Genomic DNA, 24,024 nt, shown 5'->3' with positions numbered 1-24,024 from the left:
ATCCGGTAATAAATGCCACTACCGATTTTGATTAATTAACAAGTATATTCAGTACGTACTCGTTCGCAGTGTAAATTTTTGTTATTGGTATACATATTGGATATTTAAACAAACCTCAGCCTGTCTGTTGATTTTGTCGAGCTAGACAATGTTGTTCCTTCCCCATGAACAAAATTGAGTTTTTCTAGATAATTTAAGACTCGTGAATGCAGAAGCGTTATTTCTCAAGCTATAGCCCACTCGCATGGAAGGATGATTAGCCATCAGACGAGTTCATTTATTGACGTAATGGCATAAAAATAAGTCGAATGAAATACCGAACTGAGAGGTTAAAGTCAAAGTTGCAAATCAACTATTCAAGTATCGTTAAGACGAGTGACATAATTAAGCCATTTTGCAGTGCAGTCCAAATTTCAATTCCAAGTTGAACTACAATGCCAGTAATGGATAGAGATCATAAAAAAAAACATATTCCTGATAAGGACCATGGCAATTGTACACATTCAACTATTCTCACAATCACAGCCCGATCACGTCACCCGTCACATTTGGATTTGTTTATCGCCTTTCATTGACTGACCTGCTACCTAACTTGATTCATTAAAATTTACCAAGACACTAAATAATGTTGACGTGCGAGAAAATATCTTCTTGTCCACGTCCAATCGATATTTATGCCCATGAAAGTTTTTTAGAATACTAGTAATTTCTAAAAAGAAACCAAATAAATTTGAGTTGAACTCAAACTATGATACATCATTGTTTCGGCAAACGCTGAATATCTATCTAATGGTACGCTTGTGTGATTGAAAATAGCATGGCGGGTTTACTAATTGACACAGGTGATATCACGTCAAAATTTGTGGCTTGGGCGAGAAAATTTTGATGCTCCTGCAGCGATCCCGGTGTTGCCGATACAATAAAAAGCCTCTTCCGCGTGAATAACGGGGAAACTGCTCTCGTTGATGTCCAAAAACGCGCTTCAGATCAGTCGCCTGTAAAATATATCACATGAAAGTAAATAGAAATACAGCGGAAAACTTTAAGATCTGAAGGATATTCAAGATCGTCCTAATTGACCCATTAATCACAAATTAACCCATCAACTGCGGCGCTTCTCGAACAAAATCCTGCAATACTTGTGTGCCATGATCCTCATTTGATGATGAGAAGTCAATTTCTGGATGATATTTGGTCAGTAGGCAATCTTCATTTTTTTACACTAATGCGACCGAATAGAAATAGAATACAATAAAAAAATAATGAATTACCAAAATAAGTGGCAGGTACTGCATTAATACATTATACATGAATTTTTTAAGTATTGCCCGCCAAATGAAAATAAATAGCTCCAAAATGCCAACTAAATTTTCAGATGACTGACGTTAGTGATAACATGATGATATGGTTTACTTATCTACAGAAATGCATAAATTGTTATTCTACTTAAAACGATATAAAGTTCTTACCGGTTTTACGAGGCTTTTCGTTGAATCTAATAAATTCGACAAAAGCACACCCACGACACCCAAATGTTAGATACATCACTACACAAGTCCAAGCTGTGGCTCAGGTTACATTCATTATTCAACTTCAGAAAACAAGTGAGTAACACCACACGGATGGAATTTTCACAAACGAGAGATGCAGAAGAAGCAAGTTAGCATTAAATTTATCGCGTTTAGAATGGCTGGCGTGGAGAATCCTGCTCCATTGACAATAACAGAGCAGTCATGCGTCAAATGATCATCAGTTATTATTGTAATAGTTTAATCAAATTTTTTGTTCATGAAAGTGTGAAAAATTTTATCGTGTTCTTGTCCAAGGTAATTGATATTCTTGGAATCACGAATGCAATCACCAACACAGTATTGAAAGCTAAAATTAGAGCACCATCTTTGAATTTTCTCACAAATGCAAAGTTTTCCTTAATGTTGTGTCTTGATTGTGGTCTAGTGTAATCGAAGATTTCAGAGCGAAACGTCTTTTCTGATATCTTGGCGTACTACATTATTTCACTTCAAGTAAAAAAAGACAGACATCTATCTTCAGCAAATTATGAGTCTACAATTCACTGAGCAGACGATGCTGGAACAGATCCAGGACTAAAGCCAGCGAACGAACTTAGAGGATCGATTGCATCACAGCCATCCTGGGCATCACTGAGAGACACGTCTGGAGTCGCCGAGTCTACAGGGTATTCAATGAGGGACGCTATTTCAGTGTGCGACTGTGAACCACAACTCTCAGAGCCTTCCTCTTCTTCGTTTATTTCACCTTCACTTGGGCTGCAAGGACTAGTTGCTTGTGGGTTGCTTAATACTAGCGATCCACGAGCTGTCTCTTCTAGTCGAGTAGAATCATTCGGTGACTCAACTATGGGAAAACATTCCGGCGCATTGACGGCAACTTCTTCCATACATTCGTGTCCCGTCATGGAATTACTTGCTTGCATCACCATCCATTCCCTGAGATAAGCTTCTTTCTGATATCGCTCTTGAACTGGAAGGCTTTCTAAATTTTCCTTCAGATTTGGCAGTTCATCAGTAGAGGACTTCCTAAGAAGCATTGGGGCTCGACTTGAACTCGTAGTTTGACTACAACTGTGACGTTTAGCGTTCGAAATAACGTGTTTGTCATCATCGTAACCTGGTACGTGCTCATAGATGGTTCCAGGCTGGCTCAACGATCTTTTGGTGCGCGTTTCTGATGCCACGTAACTTCCAACCACTGTTCCTTCGGGAATGGTGGCAGCAGCTAGGGATCGAGAAGTGACATTACTTGCAGGACCACAAGATGGAGGGAGCCACCGATCCAGCTGTTGCTGAACAGAACCACTGGCGAAGAACTGTTGCTGCGAGGGATGAGAGTGAGTAGGAGAGTCGAGTAAAGCTGTGGTGTATGGGGACGGAGGCCCAGAAGATATGAAAGAAGGAGGTCCTGACCACCAACTCATGCCTGAGGAGCGGGCAGAAAGCAAATTAGCTACATCGTGCTCATTTGGATGCCTTCCTGTTGGTACTGCTTACGTTTCATCGCTCCATTTGAGACATGACCCGTGATTACAATAGACTTTGTCTTTTGGTAAAATCAGTGAACGCCTGGAACATTGAGATGAAAAAATTCTAGAAGGTAGGAAAATATCAAGCAATTTACATAGAAGAAAAATGAGTTCCAACATTTCTTTGAAGGAAAGCGGTACAAATAGTGTAGAGAAATGGTTGAACGTCAAATAAAGAATGTTATAACGACATTTGATGTGGACATTCGGCTCGTAACGATTCAACGAATTCATTCCATTGAAATTAATGCGTTAATTTATAAGAAACGTATTACGCAATCTGGTGCCGAAAAAAAGAAGGAAAATTGATCAGGTATGAAGAGAACAAGAACCCAAATGCTACTAGAAGGACTTTTGGAAATTTAAGTTTTCGATACTACAAACATTATTTTGTTAAAGCAGCAAAAATGTAATTATTAAACCCTAATTCCCACAAGTTCCGAGCCACCGCTACTCCAAGCATTTACTTCAAGCAAATGATAGTCACAATACACGAGTATCTTTTAGGACACACATTATCAAAGAAAAGTGCTTGGTAATGTACAGATTCATACGGCAACGAATGCTTTTTTATACTTGTTGACGGACATCACTCGCGATACTGGAGTCAAATCAAAATTTCTAAGAGAAAGAGAAAATTGTTGTTGCACATACGATACAGTGATTTTCTGACGTAGATGTAGTAATAAACTTATACAACATGGCACCCACAACACACTACATGAGCAAGCAGAAGCTAATGTTTACACGCAAAATCAAATGATAGAATAAATTTCCAATTCAATACTAATATAAAAACTCATGCCGGGAGTCTTATTTCCATGAAAAATGAGGTTGATGCTAGACTCGTGCTAAAATTGAATCGAACTTTGTTCATCAGCACCATCCGGAAGAGAATATTGGAAATTAGGTCAATATTTTGGATGCAATTTTAAGCTCACTTGTTTAGTTAATTTTATAACGTAACGAAGACGGACAAATGTAATTACGTTGATGGACATCCCATACAAAAAGCAAACGATAGGAATCTTGCAAACTTTACAAGCAATTTTACTCAGGAAATATTTTCTCCGAGCCGTGGTTTGCTGCTCAAGTCTTCAGTAAGTCGGGCTTATGTAACTTGTAGAATTTCAACGAACTTATGAATAAATATTACTAGTTTCAAGTCCAGCAAATAGTTGAATCGAATTGAGGTTTAAAATTTGATAATAAAAGAATAAAAAATCGAATTTCACTGAGTAGATATTTCGTAGAAAGCAAAATAAATTTCGTGATTAATTCACATGACGAGAAAATTAACATTCGTTAATATAAGCCTGATGAGATTCGCCAGCATGAGTGTATAAATACTTGTATTTACTCAAAATTGGTCACCTTGTTGCTACCAAGACTTACTGGAGGCTGAAGATGGCGAAGGCACCGACGGTGTCCCGTCTGCAGGTTTTGATGCGATTTTTCCAAGGTACAGTCGCGGATGATGATGATGAGGAAACTGTTGGCGAGGCGAAGTTTTTGGCGGCGACGAAGAAAGAGTAGACCGCGGGAAGCGCGTGATGCGACGTAGAAATTCATCCAGTTGCCGGAAAGACAGAGCGTTGTGGAGGGTTTCGAGAGGACGAATTGAGGGCACTCCTCCTTGTCCTTCGATACCTGCATGTGGTGAGCGAAGAAAAACAATGCAAGAGAGGGACAAATTTATCGCCTCTACGATCCATCACGGTTAGTTCGGAGGTGAGTACTAAGCCCAACTACGTAAGGGGGCTATTAAGATGCACTCGTTGTTGGTCGATTACCCAATAGTATGAGAATTAGAGGATAATGAGCAAGACAAGAGCACCATGTCACCACGATAACTTCTCATGAAAGTTGAAACGAAGCACAACTGTTTGTAATAGTGTGTACAAGTCCTGAGTGTGAAATTCATGTATCGAAGGACGTGCCATTATGCACTAATTAACAGGGGTTTGTAAAGTTTTATTAAGAATGTTTTGAAACTACTTTTTTGGTGGTTAATTTGCAAGTTCGAGAATATACACAAGAAATTTTCACTCAAACCTTCAAGTTAAAGTAAGTATTATGATAAGAGAAACGTTCAGAATCTCACACCAAGTTCCGTAAAAAACAACTCTTGACATTAGCATGTCTACTTTTTGAGTGTAAATTTGCGCAAAAGAGGAAATAACGTGTTTAAGCTCGAAGCCATTAGAAGAACGTACACAATTAACAGAAACTATGAAAAAAATATAAATAATTTCATCGCTGCCAGGGCAGTTTAAAAAGTTTCAGGTAAACAAGAAATCTGGATCAATTAGCGACATCAATTAACTTATCAAAACTCTTTGATAAATTGTAGACGACAATTTTTATATACAACACACCATGGGGAAGTTTTCTTGAAACAAGTTTGGATGCAAGCCAGTAGTAAGGGAGTATGAGAATGATATCAATGTTGTAAATCCAACATGAAAATTCATTAAAAGAGGAAAACCTCACCCTGGCTCTCATGAAGACAGCACTGGGCATCAGCAGCTGCAGATAAGTACAGCCGTGTTATTCAGCACCAAGTAGTTCGCCTAACACTAACTTCCAGAGCAAGAGTGTTTCAAAAAATGTAATTATGCACACGATCATTTTTATTAATTGAATACAATAAATATTCAATCATAAATTTTGACAGGTTTTCGAATCTGATTCATACGTGTCTATTTAAATTAAGCATGAGAGCGGTTGTACTTACGAAGTTATGTTTCCTAAACTTATAATGGGGCTATTTAGTACTCACTGGAGAACTTAAATTAATTCCTGAAGCTTCGGAGAGATATCAAGCTATCATTCACTGAAGAACGAACATTTATTCTCCAAAGTTTGAAGGAAAACCAAGTTAACACTCACTGGAGAAAGCATATTGATTCTCCAAAGTGTGAAGGGAAACAAAGTTATTACTCACTGAAGAACGCACATTGATTCATCAAACTTTGAAGGAAAACCATGCTAACACTCACTGGAAAACGCATATTGATTCTCCAAAGTTTGAAGGGAACCAAGTTATTACTCACTGGAGACGTATCGAATAGTGTGGAAAGTCTCGCGGAGATCAGGAGCGGAGGTGGAGCCTGAGATGACCGCAGTGGAGAAGACAGGAGGAGGGGGCGGCAGTCCCGACGTCAGAGAGCGCTGGTGAAGCCCCGCCACGAACGATAAGTAGTGATTGAGTTGCCCGGGGATACTGTGGCGGTGGCGGCGTAGTCCGTCTGCACGAATACGCAACCTATTCACACGGCTTCAAATGCCAAATTCAAGATCAGGGGTTTGACAAAATAAGGGAAACACCTGGGAAACCCATAAAATATATTTTAGTATGGTATAGGTCACCCTGTTGCGGCAATTTCAACCTCAATTCTCCGAGGTATTGATTCATACAAATTGTGAATTGTTTCCGAAGGAATTTTAACCCGGGCTTCAGTTAAAACTCCCTCCAGCTCTTGTAAAAGCGATGGCGCCGGGAATAGACTTCTGACTTGCATCTCTAGAATCGACCATAAATGCACGATAATATTGAGGTCTGGTGATTGTGGGGGCCAGAATAAATGAGATGTGTTTTTATTTAAAACCAGAGCTTTTCTAATTACAGCTCTTCCATGAAATCCAGAACTGTGCAGCTCTCTGCGGACAGTCTTTCTGGAAACTGAATTCTGTAGGTGTCCATTTGAGGTCTGCAGTAATTTTAATAGCCGTGGTCTTTCGATTGTCCCTCATAATTCGATTTGGTTACCGATGGTCTCTCTCAGACAACTTCGACTTTCAGCCAGACCTGAGCTTTGCTGAGGACGTTTTTCTTTCTCGTTCAAAAGCAGTCATTACTTTTGAGACAGTACCTCTAGAAACGTCAAGCATTCGGGAAGTTTCTGTCACACTAACACCTGCCCTACGGGCACCAGCAAATTTGGCCTCTTTGAAAGTCAGAGACGTTTACCATTTATAGGTTACCGTATAGGTTAGGTTAAAGACACAAAAATTACCAAAAAATATCTGTGCAAGGATAAAATATTAATTAGCAGCACCAATAAATACTATAACATAAAAATATCACGTTCATTGTCTATAACATGTTCAAAAATTACGATACCAAAATGTCAAGCGTTTCCCTTATTTTGTTCAACCCCTGTATGTCACGTGTTTGTATGTATGTCATTTTGTTCAACCCTGTCATTCTAATCGATAACCATTTTACTAAATTAACAGACTGTGATGATGGTAACGAGAGTGATGCAAACTAAGAGAACACAACTACTAAGGGAAAACCCAGGCTTTCCAGGAATGATCTGACCTCGTACGAATATTGACAGCTACTAATGCAGAACAGATCAAAACGACACTGAAATTCTAATAGTAGGTGATTTTAGGTAACAGCAACTGGTAGCAAAAAGATACTCGTGTTGAAAATGTTTAGAACTATGAAACATGAATAGTACAATTACTTATCATTAATATTATTAGTGATAGTGAAAATAAAATATTACCACACAGCTCACAAACTGCAGAGCAAACGTTTTCAAGTAGGGGTTGAGAAGGCTGAAAAATGGCATTTCTAAGGCGGCGTGGTATGGAACATTGCTCTAACTCATTGCAGGCTTCGTGCTTAGCTAAATTAAGCGACAAAAGCAAACAGCGAGAAGTGTGTGAATTAACATCTTGAATCATGCAGCATGTGGCAGATTATACATAACACGAAATGAAGGTTAAAGCTAAAAAGTATTCAGCATTTAGTCAAGAGATAGGCAAAGTTGATTCAGAGGCGTTATTTGACCATGATAGTTGCAAATAATGCCGTTTAAGACTTGGTATCGCAAAGCCAGTACGATACCGTGCAGGAAGGTATCTTACCTTCATCAGTTACTGAGTCTAGGCTGGAGCTCGCGACTGCATACATATTATAATGATATATTCATTAATTTTTGTCGCATCACATAAATAATTTGTCGAATGCGAAATTGATAAGGGATTATATTCAAGTAATGGTATATTGATAAGTATCAACAAATGGATGGTCGGAAGTAGTGGACGATATTATTAGAACAAACGGCAGAAGCAAAAAATACAATGTAAAGATCATTAACAATGAGAATATTAAATACAGGTAAAAGAAATTACATAACTTGTTTGTCAGAAAGTAGACGATCGTTATGTGAGGGAGCGTGTTATTTATTTCAAATTCATGTTATGCAAAGAAATATGAACGCGATGCAAGAAGCGCACGGAGAAGGGCAGCGTCCTTTCTCGAGTTTGATCATAGCAAGGCAGTACGTACAATACAAACGATGCAAGAGTACAACAAGGATGTACAATACCGCCGTGGTCGCAGAGACGATCGCGTGGTAGCACAGAGAAATGGGAGAAAAAATAACGTTATTTTTGATACTGGGGGACCAGAAATGAGAAAAATTAAAGCTAAATGTATATATATATATAAAATAAATGTAAAATTTTGCCTCATACAAATTTCATGTGTTGGCTATACTAGGAATTGAATAGATCGTTTTTTTGTGATGCCTTAGTAACTTGGGAATTTGATGAGGCCTTTTTCTCGGATATGCCATTTTGTCAAAATTTAAGATATTATTAGATAAAGACAGGGAAGATAGGAAACGTCCAACTACAGGATCAGTAGAACTAAGTATATGATATGGCCAGCAAGCGTATAAGGTAAGATTAATAATCATAAAGGTTAACTAGCGATTTATGGTATAGATTAACTTAGAATTTATAGGCAAGTCCAACTAATGAACAAGGTTTGGACGAGGTAGCTTATAATTACAAGAGGATGACAATTAAAGACTAATTAAAAATTAACTTGAAGCACAGGCACATGTTGATGATCCCTGTCTATAGATAATATGTCAGGGTGGCGATGGAACTGGCGGTGCGAGTAATGTGGATGTGGCAATAAATACAGAAAGTGTCACACGTAACTCGGGGGAGATGCCTCCATGGAGACGAGAGAGCTTCGTGGTGGGGTTAGTAGAAGTTATTTTTGGCTCTCTATGAGTAGGCCTGTTACGAGTAAGATGCGCACCTTTTTGCATGTTAAAGAATTCAGTAATGTCAGCTAATCAATGTAAGAGATCGATTTATTCTATTACTGACACCGCCTAAAAATAACCTGAATTAAGGTTCCCCGTCGAGAGTCATGAAGTAACGATATAGTGCGGCTTTGTCAACAATTCAGTTAAAGGCTCATACATCTGATATGATCTCACTGAAATAAGTGAAATTAATTCTCCAGTAGTGGCACTGAGCCCTCCCCGATAGTGGCACTGACCCCTCTCCAGTAGTGGCACTGACTCCTGTCCAATAGTGGCACCGACCCGTAGTGGCACTGACCTCTCTCCAATAATGGCACTAATCCCTCCCCGATAATGGCACTGACCTCTCTCCAAGTTGGTCTGGTGTTCGGGCGGCAGGGCGTTGTCGGCCTCCAGCGAGCGAGGGCGGGCGTGAGAGTCACTCTGGAGCACCTCGAGTGCGGGCTTCTGTTCAACAGTCCTGGGCGTTTGATGAGCAGCTTCTGAGTTTGAACGCGAATAGAAAGTTCCCGAGTGCGACAGAGACCTGGATGAACGGCAAAATTAGCTCTTTAACAATAACACATCATAAAAAAGTCTTCTACCAAAATGAAACCTTCAAGTATACGAGCCATAAGGAAGGTGCAAAGAATGGCTGCATAGAACATGGTGTCTTGATGCCCGAAAATACCATAATGAAGAGGATGTATTTTTATTTTAAAAATCATGTTCTGTATGAAAAAACTTCGAGAGTGGAAGTGATGATCAATTAAACATAAAATATATGGTTGGCTCAAATCTAACGTTTTCATCCAAGTGTTATACTTCACCTGCTTGTTATGGGCATCGGTTCGGTTTTCTTGCATGCGCTGCTCTTGTTTTCACCTGGAAATTTGTGGAAGTCATTAATATAGGAAATTACAAGAATCATCAGATATATACCTAGTATACTCAAATAAATACATCCAATTCACACACCAACAATTATCGATTGAGCCAAACAGGACAACAAGCAAACAAAACATTTCCTGAATTTCTTATTTCAGAAGACCCAATTTGGACCATGGAACAGGAAACTGATTGAACCTTCAACGAGCTTTACTAAGCGCCAGAACATAGAAAGAACTCAACTCACTGCCAGAACGTGTTCGAGTCTTAGAAGAGTCTTGCTGCTTTCCGTCAGATTGCATGGAATCTTTTAGGGCGACTCCGGAACTGTGAACTTGGGTTTCAGAGGCGCGACCCATGGCCTGAGCACTGGGAACCTTGGACTCAGAACCTGAAACATTAGACTGAGAAGAGGGAACCTTTAACTTAGAGGCTGGAAGATTGTTCTGAGAATCCTGAACTGTGGTGTCAGAAGAAGAATCCTTGGACTGCGAAGATGAAACCTTGGGCTGAGACGTAGGGAAAGGGGTTCTAGAAGTGGATTCTGAAGCAATTGCCTTGGACTCTGAAGCGCAACGACTATCAACAATCTCTTCAGTAACTTTTCCAGATAGTTTGTTAGTTTCCTCCCCGTTTAGCGAGAAGATATTTTCGTTAGCAACATCGTTGGTCGCCATGTTTGGCACATCTTCAGCGGTAGAAGTATTACCATTAACAGAAGCTTCAGCACCAGAGGAATGAGGACAAGAATGATGACTAGAACCAATCTCAGGTTGAGGCATGGTTTTAGGTGAGCTTGAAACTATTCCTGGAGTCTTTTTACAAGCTAATGAAGGACTAGTTAAAGCACTTTGAGTATCACAAGCATTTTCAGGTATCTCAGATAACGTGCCAGTAACAGCACTAACAGCACCAATAGTTTCAGAGATTTTCAAAATGGCAGTAGCTGTTGGAATAACCTGGGCCACGCCGTGTGAAGTAACGCTTGCAGTTCCGCAAGATACTACAGTCTGAACAACATTAGAAAGAGAACCAGTGGATGGAGTAATGACTCCAACACTGGGAACAGCATCAACAGTCGAAGAAACGGCGTCACCGAGTTCACTGTTTGATGTAGTAGAAGTGACGTGGTCAGTAGAGCCCACAACAGACTGAGAAGTTGAAGGAACATGAGCAGTAACAGCGGCATCCGATGTAGAAGTTTTAGCAACTGTCGTGCTTTCAGGACCAGTGAGATCAGTGGATATGGCACGAGTGTTTGAGGGCAATTTAGTACTGACGGATGAATCTCCAGCATGTGTGGGTGTTACACACGAGATAGCTGAACAGGTAGCGGTACATGTAGTTGGACCAGGATGCACATCATCTGCTTTGACATCTTCAGAAGATCTGGCTGAAGGGCACAAATCTGCAAGATTACCAAGCGACGTAAGATTATTTGAGCCACTACGATCGGTCACCGGATCGTTACGCCGATCATTTCCTGTCGCGGATGTGCAGAGGTCCTTCAGGTTGTTGAGTGATATCAAATCAGAGTCTCTGTAATCTTCAGATTCGGCGGCAGGTGTCGATAACAACGATACAACACTGGAGGCTCCAGATGACGGATCGTGTAGGATATCACCACTTGATTTCGAAATATCATCACCGAGATCGAAGTAACAACGAGCAGAACTAGCACCGGAGTCGGTAGTGTCTTTCTTGGTGCCGTTCCAACCATTTTCACATTCGCCAGATTCGCTGGAAGATTTGCGCTTGTCCAAATTACCGTCCGATGTCGTGTTTTTCGAAGATTGATTTCGCTCACTACCACATGAAGATCGCACGCTGCCGTTCGGGGAAGGTGCTTTTGGATCACACGCTTCGAAGTGAAACGTGTATTTCTTGTTCTTCTTTTTGTCCGAAGCGTCTGATAGAAGAAAGAAAAACATTTTAGAAACTTTGTCAAATTCTTTCATCCATGCCACACACTGCTGAATTTCATAAAAACAGTTCAATGTAGCCATTTCTTCGAGCTAACTTCGTAACAGTAACGGTTGGAAATTTCGTTGATCTAACCATTCTAACGGATATTAAATGTCTCGCATGACCAGCCGGTTAAAGTCTATTTCCAACAATATGACTGAATCGTTGACGTCTTCCAGGTCACTAGTGTTCAATATTTAAGTGCTTTATAACGCCAATACATACGATCCAGCGAGCGTCGTGGGAGGGTCAAAATCGAATGAGAGTTATAATAAAATAAGTTCTGACTTCATTGCCAACTCTCATGATAGCAAAAATAAAATAACATTGATATCTTACAATTGCTTGCTATAATACAATGAGCCACGACTTCCTCACATCAAAACTGAGATAGGTATATCATGAGTTTGTTTTAAAAATTTGTACAGCAAAAGTACAAATCGGAGTTGATAATTTAAGCTATTCCTAAGGTTAACATATTCATAACACAAGTATGTAAAAGGACGCATAAATTCGAAGGGAAACCAAGTTAATTTTGGTTTAAGGGCCTTAACTTGAATTCAAATGATCCCATTTCCATCCTGATCATAGGAAGAAGACGATGTTTTGTGCGGCGAAATAGGCAGATTATTGGCGATTTTTAGTGCATTGGGATGAAGCCCCAAACTCAAAGCGAGCAAAAGCGGGTGCTTTTTAGGCGGAGATTCTGTCATCATTTATGTTAACTCTTCAAAGGTTATAAGCCTCCAGTACTCCTCTACATAACAATTAAATCATAATTCATTGAGCCTATTACTGACGACTTTTCAAGCTAAACCCACCGCCACCAACCACAGGCAAGAACTCTGCCGACTACGTGTACACAGGCCGCTGCGTGTACTTAGGCCGCTACGTGTACTTAGGCCGCTGTGTGAACTTAAGCCACTGCCTGTACTTAGGCCGCTACGTGCACTTAGGCCGCTGCCTATACTTGTGTGCGCATTTTGAATGATAGTACAGCCCCTGGGGCGTGAGAGCTTCCATACCCTTGGCCTCCTTGGAGTCGTCACTGCCGTCCTCGGCGAAGTTGAGAGACGTGGAGTCCAGCGACGTCTGCATGTCCTCCTCCTCGATGCGCGACGTGTGACGCTGGCGACGCATCTCCTCCTCCAATTTCGGCGACAGCGGCTGTTTGGTTGAATGGCCATTACTGGTTTATTCAATTATCAACGTATCGGAATAAAACGTGCACTGACAGCTAATTCAGATTAACGCAAACTAAACACAATAAGTACGAAATGACTGTGCAGGTGGCCAGTCATTACGTATTTTATTCAATCCTTGGCACATCAGAACAGAACGACGAGTGGAAGCTAATTCTAATGAAAAAAATACACAATTCCACATAGAAAAATTTAAATAAGACCGAGTGACTATTTTTAAACCCAAATGGATGAACAGCACCTCCAACAACATAGAAATAAAGCAAAAGAATGTTTGAAAGTATTACAGTGTCGTTTCGAATATAACTTCGAAAAGTAACTAAAAATTATTAAAAATTTATAAATAAACACAAGAACAAAAAGTAAAACAATCAAACAACATAACTCCGAAGCCAACATCGGAGAAACAATGTTAGGAGGCAATGTTTGAAGCACACATTAATCAAAGAAGCAATGTTGGGGTCATGCTTGAAGCACCAATCAACTAAAAAAGTAATTTTCGTGAAATGTTTGAGGCACAAATGAGTTAAATAAGCAATGCTGTGGCAATGTTTAGAAATATAGACTTCGTGAAAGAATCATTTTAGCAAGAAATTAAATAGAGAAGCAACGTGACTTTTTCGCTACGTGACTACGGCAGTGTTGGCAACACAAGTTAGCATTGTTCAGATGGCAAATACAAAACATGAGCCAAACACAACAAAGGAGGCAATGTTATAGGTATATTCACACCACACGTGAGGCACTGTTATAAGTACAAATACACGACAGGTGACTCGATGCTATCACAATTTACAATTTGAAATAACACAGTACAATTCACATATAAAAGGTTATTTGACGGCACCGACTAATAACATGTGCGAATATCTAACACCAACACAGTGAAGTGACATAGATTAGACAAATAAAGTGATGTGAAGGATTAAAATAGTAGAGAAGAGACTCACCACTCTACAGGGAGCCCTAATGTGAACTGAGCAACCGCCAGCCTCCTGAGAGCGTGTCGTGAACGGTGACAGTTAATGACCATTACCAACCATGAGCATTAATATCCTGGAGCTATGATCTATTTAATTGTGGTGAATGAGACTCGTCATCTTAATAGTTGGCATTACTGCTTCGCCAAAAATGATGCACAACAATAACAGGCCAGAAGTAATATTTGCAAGCAAGCTTCAATTTTGTACATAATCCCTCGATTTTGTACATAATCCCTCGATGGATTCTAGGACGTCCTGTCGTGTACGGACGCTTGCAACTCACAGGTTCGTTCTTGCTCTTGGGCCTGAAGCCTGGGCCGGGGGGCAGGTTCTTGTGCACGCAGCAGTTCACGCCCGGGCTGAAGTGGAGCTCCACGTGGAACCTGCAAGGGGTACGTATTAGGAGGCAAGTATTATACTAGGATAACCACTTCACTTGATAAGGTATTTACTTATACATGCTCGATAACTTAGAAGAAGAAAACCTAAACTGATTATGTAAATAAGTTAATAATGTAACAGTTTTCATTAACCATACATACGTAGTTCAAACGTTAAAAATGGCAATGACCATTGTGGCATTGGTAGTACCTTAATTGGAAATGATACTTCCTAGGTAATGATAGCAATATTTACAGCAGACTGTAGCACCCTCAGGTTTGATAAATTAGCAGTCACCGTTCCAGTTGAACACTTCCAAGACCAAAAGAAATTCATGCCAGTCAAACAGGTGAGAACTTCAAGGAAGGTAAAGCAGACCCTTTCAATTTCATTGCTTGGAAGTACAACAATTCTCGAAGAGGATTTATATCATGCAATGTTGAAGGAGCTTTCCTGAAGAAAGTAAGAGCTACTGACCGGTTTTCGGAGGAAGGATCCTTAGTAGGATCTTCATACAGCATGATCACGATTTGGCTGAGGTAGTTGAGCTCAGAGACCGAGCCCACGTACTCCATGGCACGACTCCACTGCTCGTCTTTCGTTGCCTGCACAAACATAGACACCATTAATTTCTTAATCAGTTACAGTACCCCTACATCAGTTACTCTCACATCAGTCACCCCAACATCAATTAACTTTCCATCGTCATGTCATGTAAGGATATATACACGCCCATAATGAAAACTTTATTCTCAGAGATGAAGCACCTCGGGTGAGCTAACTAATAGTCGTTCCGCAATTTAACTACAACTTTTCTGAATATTGCTGCTCGTGGCCGCGACAATAATATTAACGATATTGTTAGAGATAAACTTCCGTTCAATTGGTGAAATATTTCAAAAGAAACGCGAGTGCTTAATTCGTTTGGTGGAGAAAAGTGCATAGGCCACAGAAAACTAAAAAAAAGTCAAATCCAAATATCATCAATATGCTACCCATTGACCCAGCGTCGACTCAGCATCTAAAAGAACTCAAAAAGAAGCAGACACAAATGTAAGAAAAAAAGATCACACGTCCACAAAAACAAACAATGAATGATAAATAGACATTGTATCTAAACAAAAGACAGTTGATGCAATACCACAATAATAATAAAATATTAAGGTAACGATATATTGAACGGAACTGACGTCGATGAGGCCGCCGAATCTGAGGACGGTGAGGAGGGAGTGGATGTGGCTCTCACAAATGAATGATAAATAGACATTGTATGTAAACAAAAGACAGTCGATGCAATATCACAATAATAAGGTAACGAGATATTGAACGGAATTTACGTCGATGAGGCCGCCGAATCTGAGGACGGTGAGGAGAGAGTGGATGTGGCTTTCACTGGTGAAGTAGAGGCGCGTGCGTACGTGGCGCCCGGGACTGCTCACGCCGTGCGAGTAGCTGCCACAAACATACACACACTTAAGGCTCCGAGATAATGGGAAGCATAATATATTAAGCTACATTATGCTCAAATTAAGAGCAACTCTGATAGACTTTATTATATAGAGACTACTTAGAGCATTGAAATATTGATAATATCAAAGTGCCGCAAAGCTACGCATGTTCAGAGCCGAGCCGCTCATTGACTAAGTCAAAGGTTCCAAGATAATGGGAAGCATAATATATTAAGCTACATTATGCTCAACTTAAGGGCAACTCTGATAGACTTCATTATATATTATAGGTATAGAAATTATTTAGAGCATTGCAATAATCCCTACGTGCCGCAATGCTACGCGTGTTCAGAGCCCAACCGCGCATTGACGAAATGACGTCACCACGCATCACAAGTATCACCGCCCAGTGCCATCAACACTCCCCCAACTGGTAGTGATGAAATATAAACAATAATATTGGAAGGGAATATATGCACCCACCTGGGATGCAGCCTGTTCACACTCTCGCCATGCGCGTCCTCAGCGTCAGGTTCAATGTTGCGCTGCAGGTCGGCACGGATCTTCTTGAGCAGCGGCGTGCAGATGCCCTCGCCGATGCTGAGTTTCTCCTGCTTCGTCATCCCGTACTCCTGCATTCGAAAAAAATCAATTAAGTTTACTTCACTAATCAATTAAGTAACATCAATAACGAACTAATAATAATTAGTTGTAAATCATATTACATTTAGATTAATTATATTTTAAATAATAACATTAAAATACTGGAATTAAATTCACGAAATAATCCCTACATAATATAATCAATTTATGGGAGAATAAATTTGTGATTTCTTGAAATCACCGATTCGTGCGTCTGCTATCCAACCATCTAATTGAGAATTATTATACAAATCGACGATAAAATTTCCTGCCAAAAAACCATACGATGTAACGGTTTTCCTTACAATACGAAGTTATGGTAATATGCGCGAGACATTTGACAATTTGGTATATGTACTGGCTTATTGCATGTATGTGCGATATTAAAAAAATTTATTACACCAAGATATTCGATACTACTCGTGGGAAATTCGACAATTTGGCATACTGGGTCATAGAATGTAAGTGCGTTATTAAAAAATTTATTACACCAAGATATTCGATACTCGTGCGACATTCAACAATTTGGCATACTAAGTTATTACATGTAAGAGCGATATTAAACAATTTAATAACTGAATCAGACCTGCGGGATGACCACATCAGCCATGTACTTGGAGCACTTGTAGAGCTCCTCGGCGCGCTCGAAGAGCACTTGGTGATGGTTGTGCTGCAAGTCGTACTTCACGCAGTCATAAATATCAGGAATTTTCGATATCTCATACTGGCCTTTCTTGGTCTTGAAATCCTTCTCGAGCTTAGACCAGCGCCGCTGCATCAGTTCCCAGGAGTCACCGTGATGCGAGGACTTCCTTTCTGTACAGAAACAATGGCGCTATCACGATGTTTACTGATACTCAGACTGAGCAAGTTAATTGGAGTAATTTATAACGATTAGTTCGTGATAAAGCGTCATTAATTAGTGCGCATGTTTACATGTATCATTACTGTAATGATAACCATTCCTTAGCAAAATAATATCACTACGATTGTATATCCTCTTGTACATTCCATATAAGATTCTTCTACGAAGGCCTTGATTGACACTTTCACTGCCAACGTCACATATACTTTCTCTCGTACTAAATATACCATTAAACTAATACTATACGGTAATACTATTAAACTAACAGGGCTTGATCTGCGGGTTTCATGTCACTTAAAGATAGATGCTCCATCATCAATATGGCGCCGGTTACCTTGTTTGTTTTGCTCGGCAGCCTTGGTCTTGAGAAGCTCGTTGAGATCGTTGATGAGAGCGTAGATTTTGTCGCACATGGCGACGGGGTTCTTGATGAACTGCAGGGCGGTGTCGATGGAGCTCGAGTGCGTCGGGTTGAGCTTCTCCAGATCCTCGGCGGTGAACTCCCTGTCTACCTGCAGCATCTCGTGCAGCTTTGTCTTCACGCTGAGATTTGCGGAGTGAAATGAGTGTTGACAAATTCATTAGTGAATCAACTATATCCACTTAAAAAATCTTCACTTAAAATTCAAATAAATATATAATTACCAAAAAACTTATGTGCTAATAAGCGTTCAAATCTTATAATTTAGGACATTTTTAAGAAAGAATCATTAACCGGATATTATCATCATTATTAAGACGAGCTTATTTTAATTATTTGAAGTCGATTCAAGAAGGTTTTTCAAATTATAAGTTGCGACTCACATGTTCTGGTGTTTACTAGAGTCGCAGTCGTTATCCAGCAAGCCGTTGGTGTTGGCACTCTTTACCATCTGTACAAGTATGGGCGTCAGCTCGCCCTCGAGCGCCAGCAGGCCCTTAGCGAACGCAGCGGCCGTCATTTGGACGCGCCCCTCATCGCTGGCGTAGATCTTGAGGTCATGCCTGAAGGTGGAGTGTAGGCGCAGGAGGCCCAGGCCTTGTGTGGTGTTCGAGTACTCGCCTGCACACAATAACTTCCATTGACGAATTTCACGCGGGATTATGTTGAAGAAGTCTAAGAAGTCAACGCATTCCATAAGTCAAAAGTGCAGTAGCATTATACACCTACAATGAAGTGCGTCAAATTTTACCCACAATTTAGTACCGACAGCGTTTGCTGCCAGCAAAAATGGCTGTGTTACGTTGTGACTGTGTTACGATTGTAAATGCATTAATGTGAAGTTTGCAGTCAGTACTAATCATTGAGCGGGTGGTATGATTATATACAGTAAGGTAGTGCACGCTGCCAGCACATGTCGAAACACAGATGGAATGATAATACGCAGTTAAAGATCGCTAGTATCTTCCCGTACACCACCGAAGAGAAAGATTACACATAACAGATAACCACTCATTGTCTGGTAGTAAACTCAACAAATACGCCGCAAGAACAGCGCCTATGTTGATCTAAAATGCCCGTATTAACGAGAGCTCAGGCTAGGGACTGTCCAGGAAATCTGGGCACATTTTTCGTCAATGTTCTCTTTTTTTAAAAGACACGATTTCAAGTTCAGCAAAAAAAATTGTGTGATTTTCAGTTGGTTCAGATTTAGCAGCGTAATCAATGTTATGATTTTAATAAATACAGGCATTTTGGAAAGTTATGAATGAAGATGGCAAGCACTAAGATTTTGACTGATGATAACGAAGCGTTACATCATTATTGCTGCAACGTGTGAGCTGGCATTTATGCAAGCAAATCTATGGGCATTTTTATTCGCTTCGTTTTCCGTAAGCTTTTAATATCAAAGTGGCATCAACTGTTCAAGTAGTAAAGTCGCTAAAATAATGTATTAGCAGATGGTGGAAGTAGTTCGTAAGATTACAGTTAAGAAAATTTCATCAAATCAGTACTTAGATGAAGTAGGAGCAAATGTACGATCATGCGGTACCAATAGACGTCGTTATCTACTTACACCCGAGTCAAGAACCGTCGATAAGTGAAGATAAGTGAAGAGGATAGGAGCTACTATGTGCAGGATAAAAGTCTCTACTTACGTTTGCTAGAAGAGTCATGATGCCAGTTGGATCTTTCTGAAAAAGCGATATACTTTAAGTTAATCCAGGCAAACCTTTCACTCATGCTACGCGCCATTAAAACGGGTTTAGTGAATATTAGCTCTTCCAAGATGAAGAGTGAAGACGTGAGAGCATTCAGTGTAAGTTACAAGGCCCATGCAGGAGTATGAGGGATTTATCGGAGATATTACGAAAAATTTGTGAATTTTTGCAGGGAAAGCGGCTTAGATTCTCGTGGAAATGAAGCAATAATTTCGACCGTTTCAGGAGCGAATTGAAGTCAAAATAAATGTAGATAAAAAATTATACTTTTAACACTTCATATTGTACAACTCATTTCGAACGAACGTCCATCAAATTAAATAATCTTGAAAGTACGAGTAGGGAAGTTGGGTAAAAGGATGAGAATTATAATAGTTATACCTGCATCAGTAAATGTGGATAATTGCGCAATAAAAGGAAGAAAATACGAAGTTAAAAGTAAATACATGCGAATACTGTACACAAATGGTTGCCGAAATGAATATGCTTCACAGGAAATCTACGAGTATATAAGTAAATAGATGAGATCAACAAGCAGTTCATGCTAATAAAATCTAACAACAATATTGAATTCAATCATTTACATAGTTTACACGTACGATAACTAACGATAGGATTACAAACAGAAATAAAATGTAAGTACCAGTAGTAGTAATTACTGGGTCTAAAATTTTCCTAGTTTTTGATATTTCAGAACGTAATAGGGCGGTCCCGTTTTCATTAACTAAAAAAACTGCGAAACTTCTTTAAATAGATACTACGTCATCAAAAGCGAAGACATCGGACACTTTGAAAATTCTAGATTGATATCAAAATACAGAAGAATAACTTGAACAAGTTCAGAAGTATTTTGAACATGTTTCATGTGGCGTCAGAGCAGTTTTGGTATTGGTGTTTCGCGAAAAGTTCTGAACATGATGTTGAATGAGGTCTCATTTTAATAAATTAAATACGATACTGTACGTGAGAATCATCAATGCATAATTATACAGGTTTGAATGTTAAAATATACGTAGCTTAGAGGATTACAGACACATGAAGAGGTCAAATTGATGCCAATTACATCTACGAGTGCATAAACTATATTCAAATTTTGAACCTATATAAAAATTTTGAACCTAAGGTGAACAGGAAGTACGGCGCAGTACAACACATTGAACAAGTGTGTCATGGGAGAATAAAAAGTGTTTGAGACATAATAAAAAACACAGACATATACCTCAAACAAATGAAAGCCAGGGGAAAAAGCAAGGAACACACGAGCATATGAACTTCCAGAGTAAGAATGCGAAATCATAGAGCTAAGTTCACAGTTTAGCCATACTGCAAAGATCGCTCGTGTAATTAGCAAGGGAATATAACTATACACCTCGCGTTCAAGCATAATTTTATCAACGGATACATCAAAAATTTCAGAGTCGCAAGAGATGACATCTTCACGGACGATAGCATCCAGAAATGTTACAGGCATAGAAAATTTCAATACGTCGGTATTAGGCCCATTGATAGATTGTATGTTATATACCATAGTCCGAAATAAACCCTGACTGCACACATGCTGGGTGTTTAAATGCTTGAACGCGGGAGATTTCAGGTCAAAAAGCATGCCATACCTTCGAGTGCGGCGAGCGCGGAGTAGGTATATAGATACATCGACGTAAAAAGGTGAGTCGAGAAAATCAAAGTCGAGTTCGGTCCCTAGAGTGAATAGCAAAAAACTTTTGGCTTATTTTTTTTACCACGGTAAATATGAATATTTATATCGGAAAAAAATTTGATTCCAAATTTAATTTCAAAGATAAATGGAAGGGATAGTGATGTAAAAAAAAAACGTATAAAGCTCTTGCCGTGGGCTGAAAAATTTCGCTTCATAGATGGAGTTAATAATGACCTCATGTCCATTGTCATGAATAATTGCACCCAGAAAGTTCAGCGCGGCGACACGAACACAACGCACGGGAGAGATGAAACTGGGATGTTGAGACGGAAGTGACGAAACCGGGATGTTGGAAGGGGAAAGACGAAACACTGAAGTTGAATCGGGAATGATGAAACACTGATGTTGGAACGAGAGTGATGAAACACTGAAGTTGAAACGGGATTTAAGAAACTGGGATGTTTTAATGGAAGTGACGCAACTGGGATGTTGTAACGGGAGTGATGAAACACCGATGTTGAAACGGTAGTGATTAAACACTGATGTTCACACACCCGTGTGTGCAACATGATATAGAAGGCGAGCAACACAAAGAAGTGCTGTGGGGTGCCGTACACTAGACCATGGCGACATACCACAATATGAAGGGAAGGACCGAAGGACTGTAGCGCTTGCTTACCTTGTCCCCCAGGATACATGCAGCGGAATATCCTGCCCAGCTCCTCCGCCTGGATGCGACCAGCAGGAGTCAGCTCGCCTCCCCACTTCAGGATGAGCACCAAAGATGGTGCTCCCCCCACTTCCCCTGCAACAATAGATCAGTTTAGTGGCGGTCTGTTGGCGCCCGAACAGGCGAATTCAGTGCCGTTCTGTTGGCGCGCTAACAGGCAAATTCAGAGACGTTTTGTTGGCGCCCGAACAGGCGAATACGGTGAAGTTTTGTTAGCGCCCGAAGAGGCAAATTCGGTGACGTTCTGTTGGCGCCCAAACCGACGAATTCGGTGACGTTCTGTTGGCGCCCGAACAGGCAAATTCAGTGGCGGTCTGTTGGCGCCCGAACAGGCGAATACGGTGAAGTTTTGTTAGCGCCCGAAGAGGCGAATTCGGTGACGTTCTGTTGGCGCCCGAACAGGCAAATTCAGAGACGTTCTGTTGGCGCCCGAACAGGCGAATTCAGTGGCGTTCTGTTGGCGCCTTAACAGGCGAATTCAGTGACGTTCTGTTGGCGCGCTAACAGGCGAATTCAGTGACGTTCTGTTGGCAGCATAAGTAAGACGTCGAAAAGCATTAGGCCACATTAATGACACAGCAGAGGAAGGAACGCATTAGAGTCTCAATGTTGTTTGCTGGTTTACAAGCGAAATGAAGATAGTACGAAAATAAAATTGGAATGGAATATTACACAGTTGGAATTGGATTGGAATATTCCAAATTGGAATATTACACAGTATCATATCGCGCCAACCATCTAAAACGATTTTTTATGTGAATATATACCACTTGTATACTAAAATGCGTTTCACAATCTTATTGCTACAATAATTCAGTGCTCGCGTAAAAATGTCATGGCGGACTCAACTTCAAGACGGGAACGACACTGATATCATTTCAAATAATATATTTTAATGTATTTTTATATATTCATGTACTCGAAGTCCACGTTGGATGAGAAAAACAACCATTCAATCTCCTCAAATTAACCTTTACATTGAGATCTTTCAAGATATTCCCACAGTACACAATATCTTCCGGTCATTTAAAGAGCAATGAAAATCCTGCGTTAATTAACAGTACTGACATAAATCGCAGGATTTACACTACACTACGTACCGTCCTCGCTGCTGGAGCGTCTCTTCCACCCATTGGGCTGGTATTTGAGCTGCACTTTCCGGTTGATGCCTGAGAAATGCTTGTACCTGCACACGAAATTATTATTAACACAGCCCGTCACCATAACCCCCAAAAGCAGAGGAAAAACGAAAAATATATCAAGCATAATTAACCTAAAAATGAAACGATTTGTATATAAACGTAGACGGAAAATCGATGGAAATGTATAGAGAGAAACCGTAATGTTAAATGTTATGTATAATAAAGAAATTAGAGCACGATGCAGAATATGGGATCGTTCATCATGCATTTTGTTCGGAAGGAAGAATATCAGAGGAAGAGCACATCGAAATGTGATTATATGATTGAACAAGAAGACGTAGCCAGGCCATGTACACACATTTAACTGTAAATTTCACGTGCTGCGCTTACCAAAAACCGAGTAAAGTGTCAAAGGCAACAAGAAAATTAGGCCAATCATTCTCACTGATTTTTGATTTGCACGAAATCAGTAAAAACTGACTATGGAAAGTTGGAAAGTTCAGAGTAGAGCCCACACATTGCATGCCCTGTGGAATAGGGGTAGTCATATGCATATAATTCAGTTATCTAGAAGACTAAAGGACAATGTTTACAACGACATACTTATAACAGGCTATTTAAGACTCACGAATAAAAAACTCAAATACACAAATGCGGAAAATATATTCGAGGCCGGGGAGTTACAAAATACATGGTATTAAAATGAATTTCTTGCTACCAGTTTGTATACTCTATACTTTCTACCGGTTTCTTTTCATGACACCAATATCGCGCCTAAGAATTTGGGAAGTTTGCAATTTTTTGCCTCACTCATGCCAATAAGAGTGTCGAAATAGCGGTGTACATTTGTGAGTCA

At 40.0% G+C, this 24,024-nt stretch overlaps 1 protein-coding gene across 2 annotated transcripts in view; it reads right to left on the bottom strand.

Moving 5' to 3' along the window:
- Positions 1–316: 316 nt before the first annotated feature.
- LOC108677418 (inositol hexakisphosphate and diphosphoinositol-pentakisphosphate kinase) overlaps positions 317–24,024 on the bottom strand; it is a 46,138-nt gene continuing 22,430 nt past the window's right edge. For both annotated transcript variants that reach the window (XM_047882167.1, XM_047882168.1), the window contains 20 exons: positions 23,127–23,212; positions 21,976–22,101; positions 19,577–19,612; positions 18,302–18,539; positions 17,832–18,040; positions 17,219–17,448; positions 16,474–16,622; positions 15,880–15,994; positions 15,020–15,147; positions 14,445–14,544; positions 14,129–14,173; positions 13,002–13,143; positions 10,259–11,920; positions 9,954–10,008; positions 9,489–9,670; positions 7,946–7,981; positions 6,118–6,312; positions 4,457–4,711; positions 1,470–2,958; positions 317–995 (listed from right to left, as the gene is read on the bottom strand). In XM_047882167.1, coding sequence (XP_047738123.1) covers positions 2,072–2,958; positions 4,457–4,711; positions 6,118–6,312; positions 7,946–7,981; positions 9,489–9,670; positions 9,954–10,008; positions 10,259–11,920; positions 13,002–13,143; positions 14,129–14,173; positions 14,445–14,544; positions 15,020–15,147; positions 15,880–15,994; positions 16,474–16,622; positions 17,219–17,448; positions 17,832–18,040; positions 18,302–18,539; positions 19,577–19,612; positions 21,976–22,101; positions 23,127–23,212 — 4,876 coding nt within the window. In that variant the 3' untranslated portion in view covers positions 317–995; positions 1,470–2,071. The remainder of the gene's footprint in view (positions 996–1,469; positions 2,959–4,456; positions 4,712–6,117; positions 6,313–7,945; positions 7,982–9,488; positions 9,671–9,953; positions 10,009–10,258; positions 11,921–13,001; positions 13,144–14,128; positions 14,174–14,444; positions 14,545–15,019; positions 15,148–15,879; positions 15,995–16,473; positions 16,623–17,218; positions 17,449–17,831; positions 18,041–18,301; positions 18,540–19,576; positions 19,613–21,975; positions 22,102–23,126; positions 23,213–24,024) is intronic.

This window comes from Hyalella azteca, unplaced genomic scaffold (genome assembly GCF_000764305.2).
Source record: "Hyalella azteca isolate HAZT.00-mixed unplaced genomic scaffold, Hazt_2.0.2 contig9815, whole genome shotgun sequence".
NCBI classification, from domain to species: Eukaryota; Metazoa; Arthropoda; class Malacostraca; order Amphipoda; family Hyalellidae; genus Hyalella; species Hyalella azteca.
Note: the sequence above shows the minus strand (reverse complement) of the source record. Positions and strands in the feature narration are given on the sequence as shown.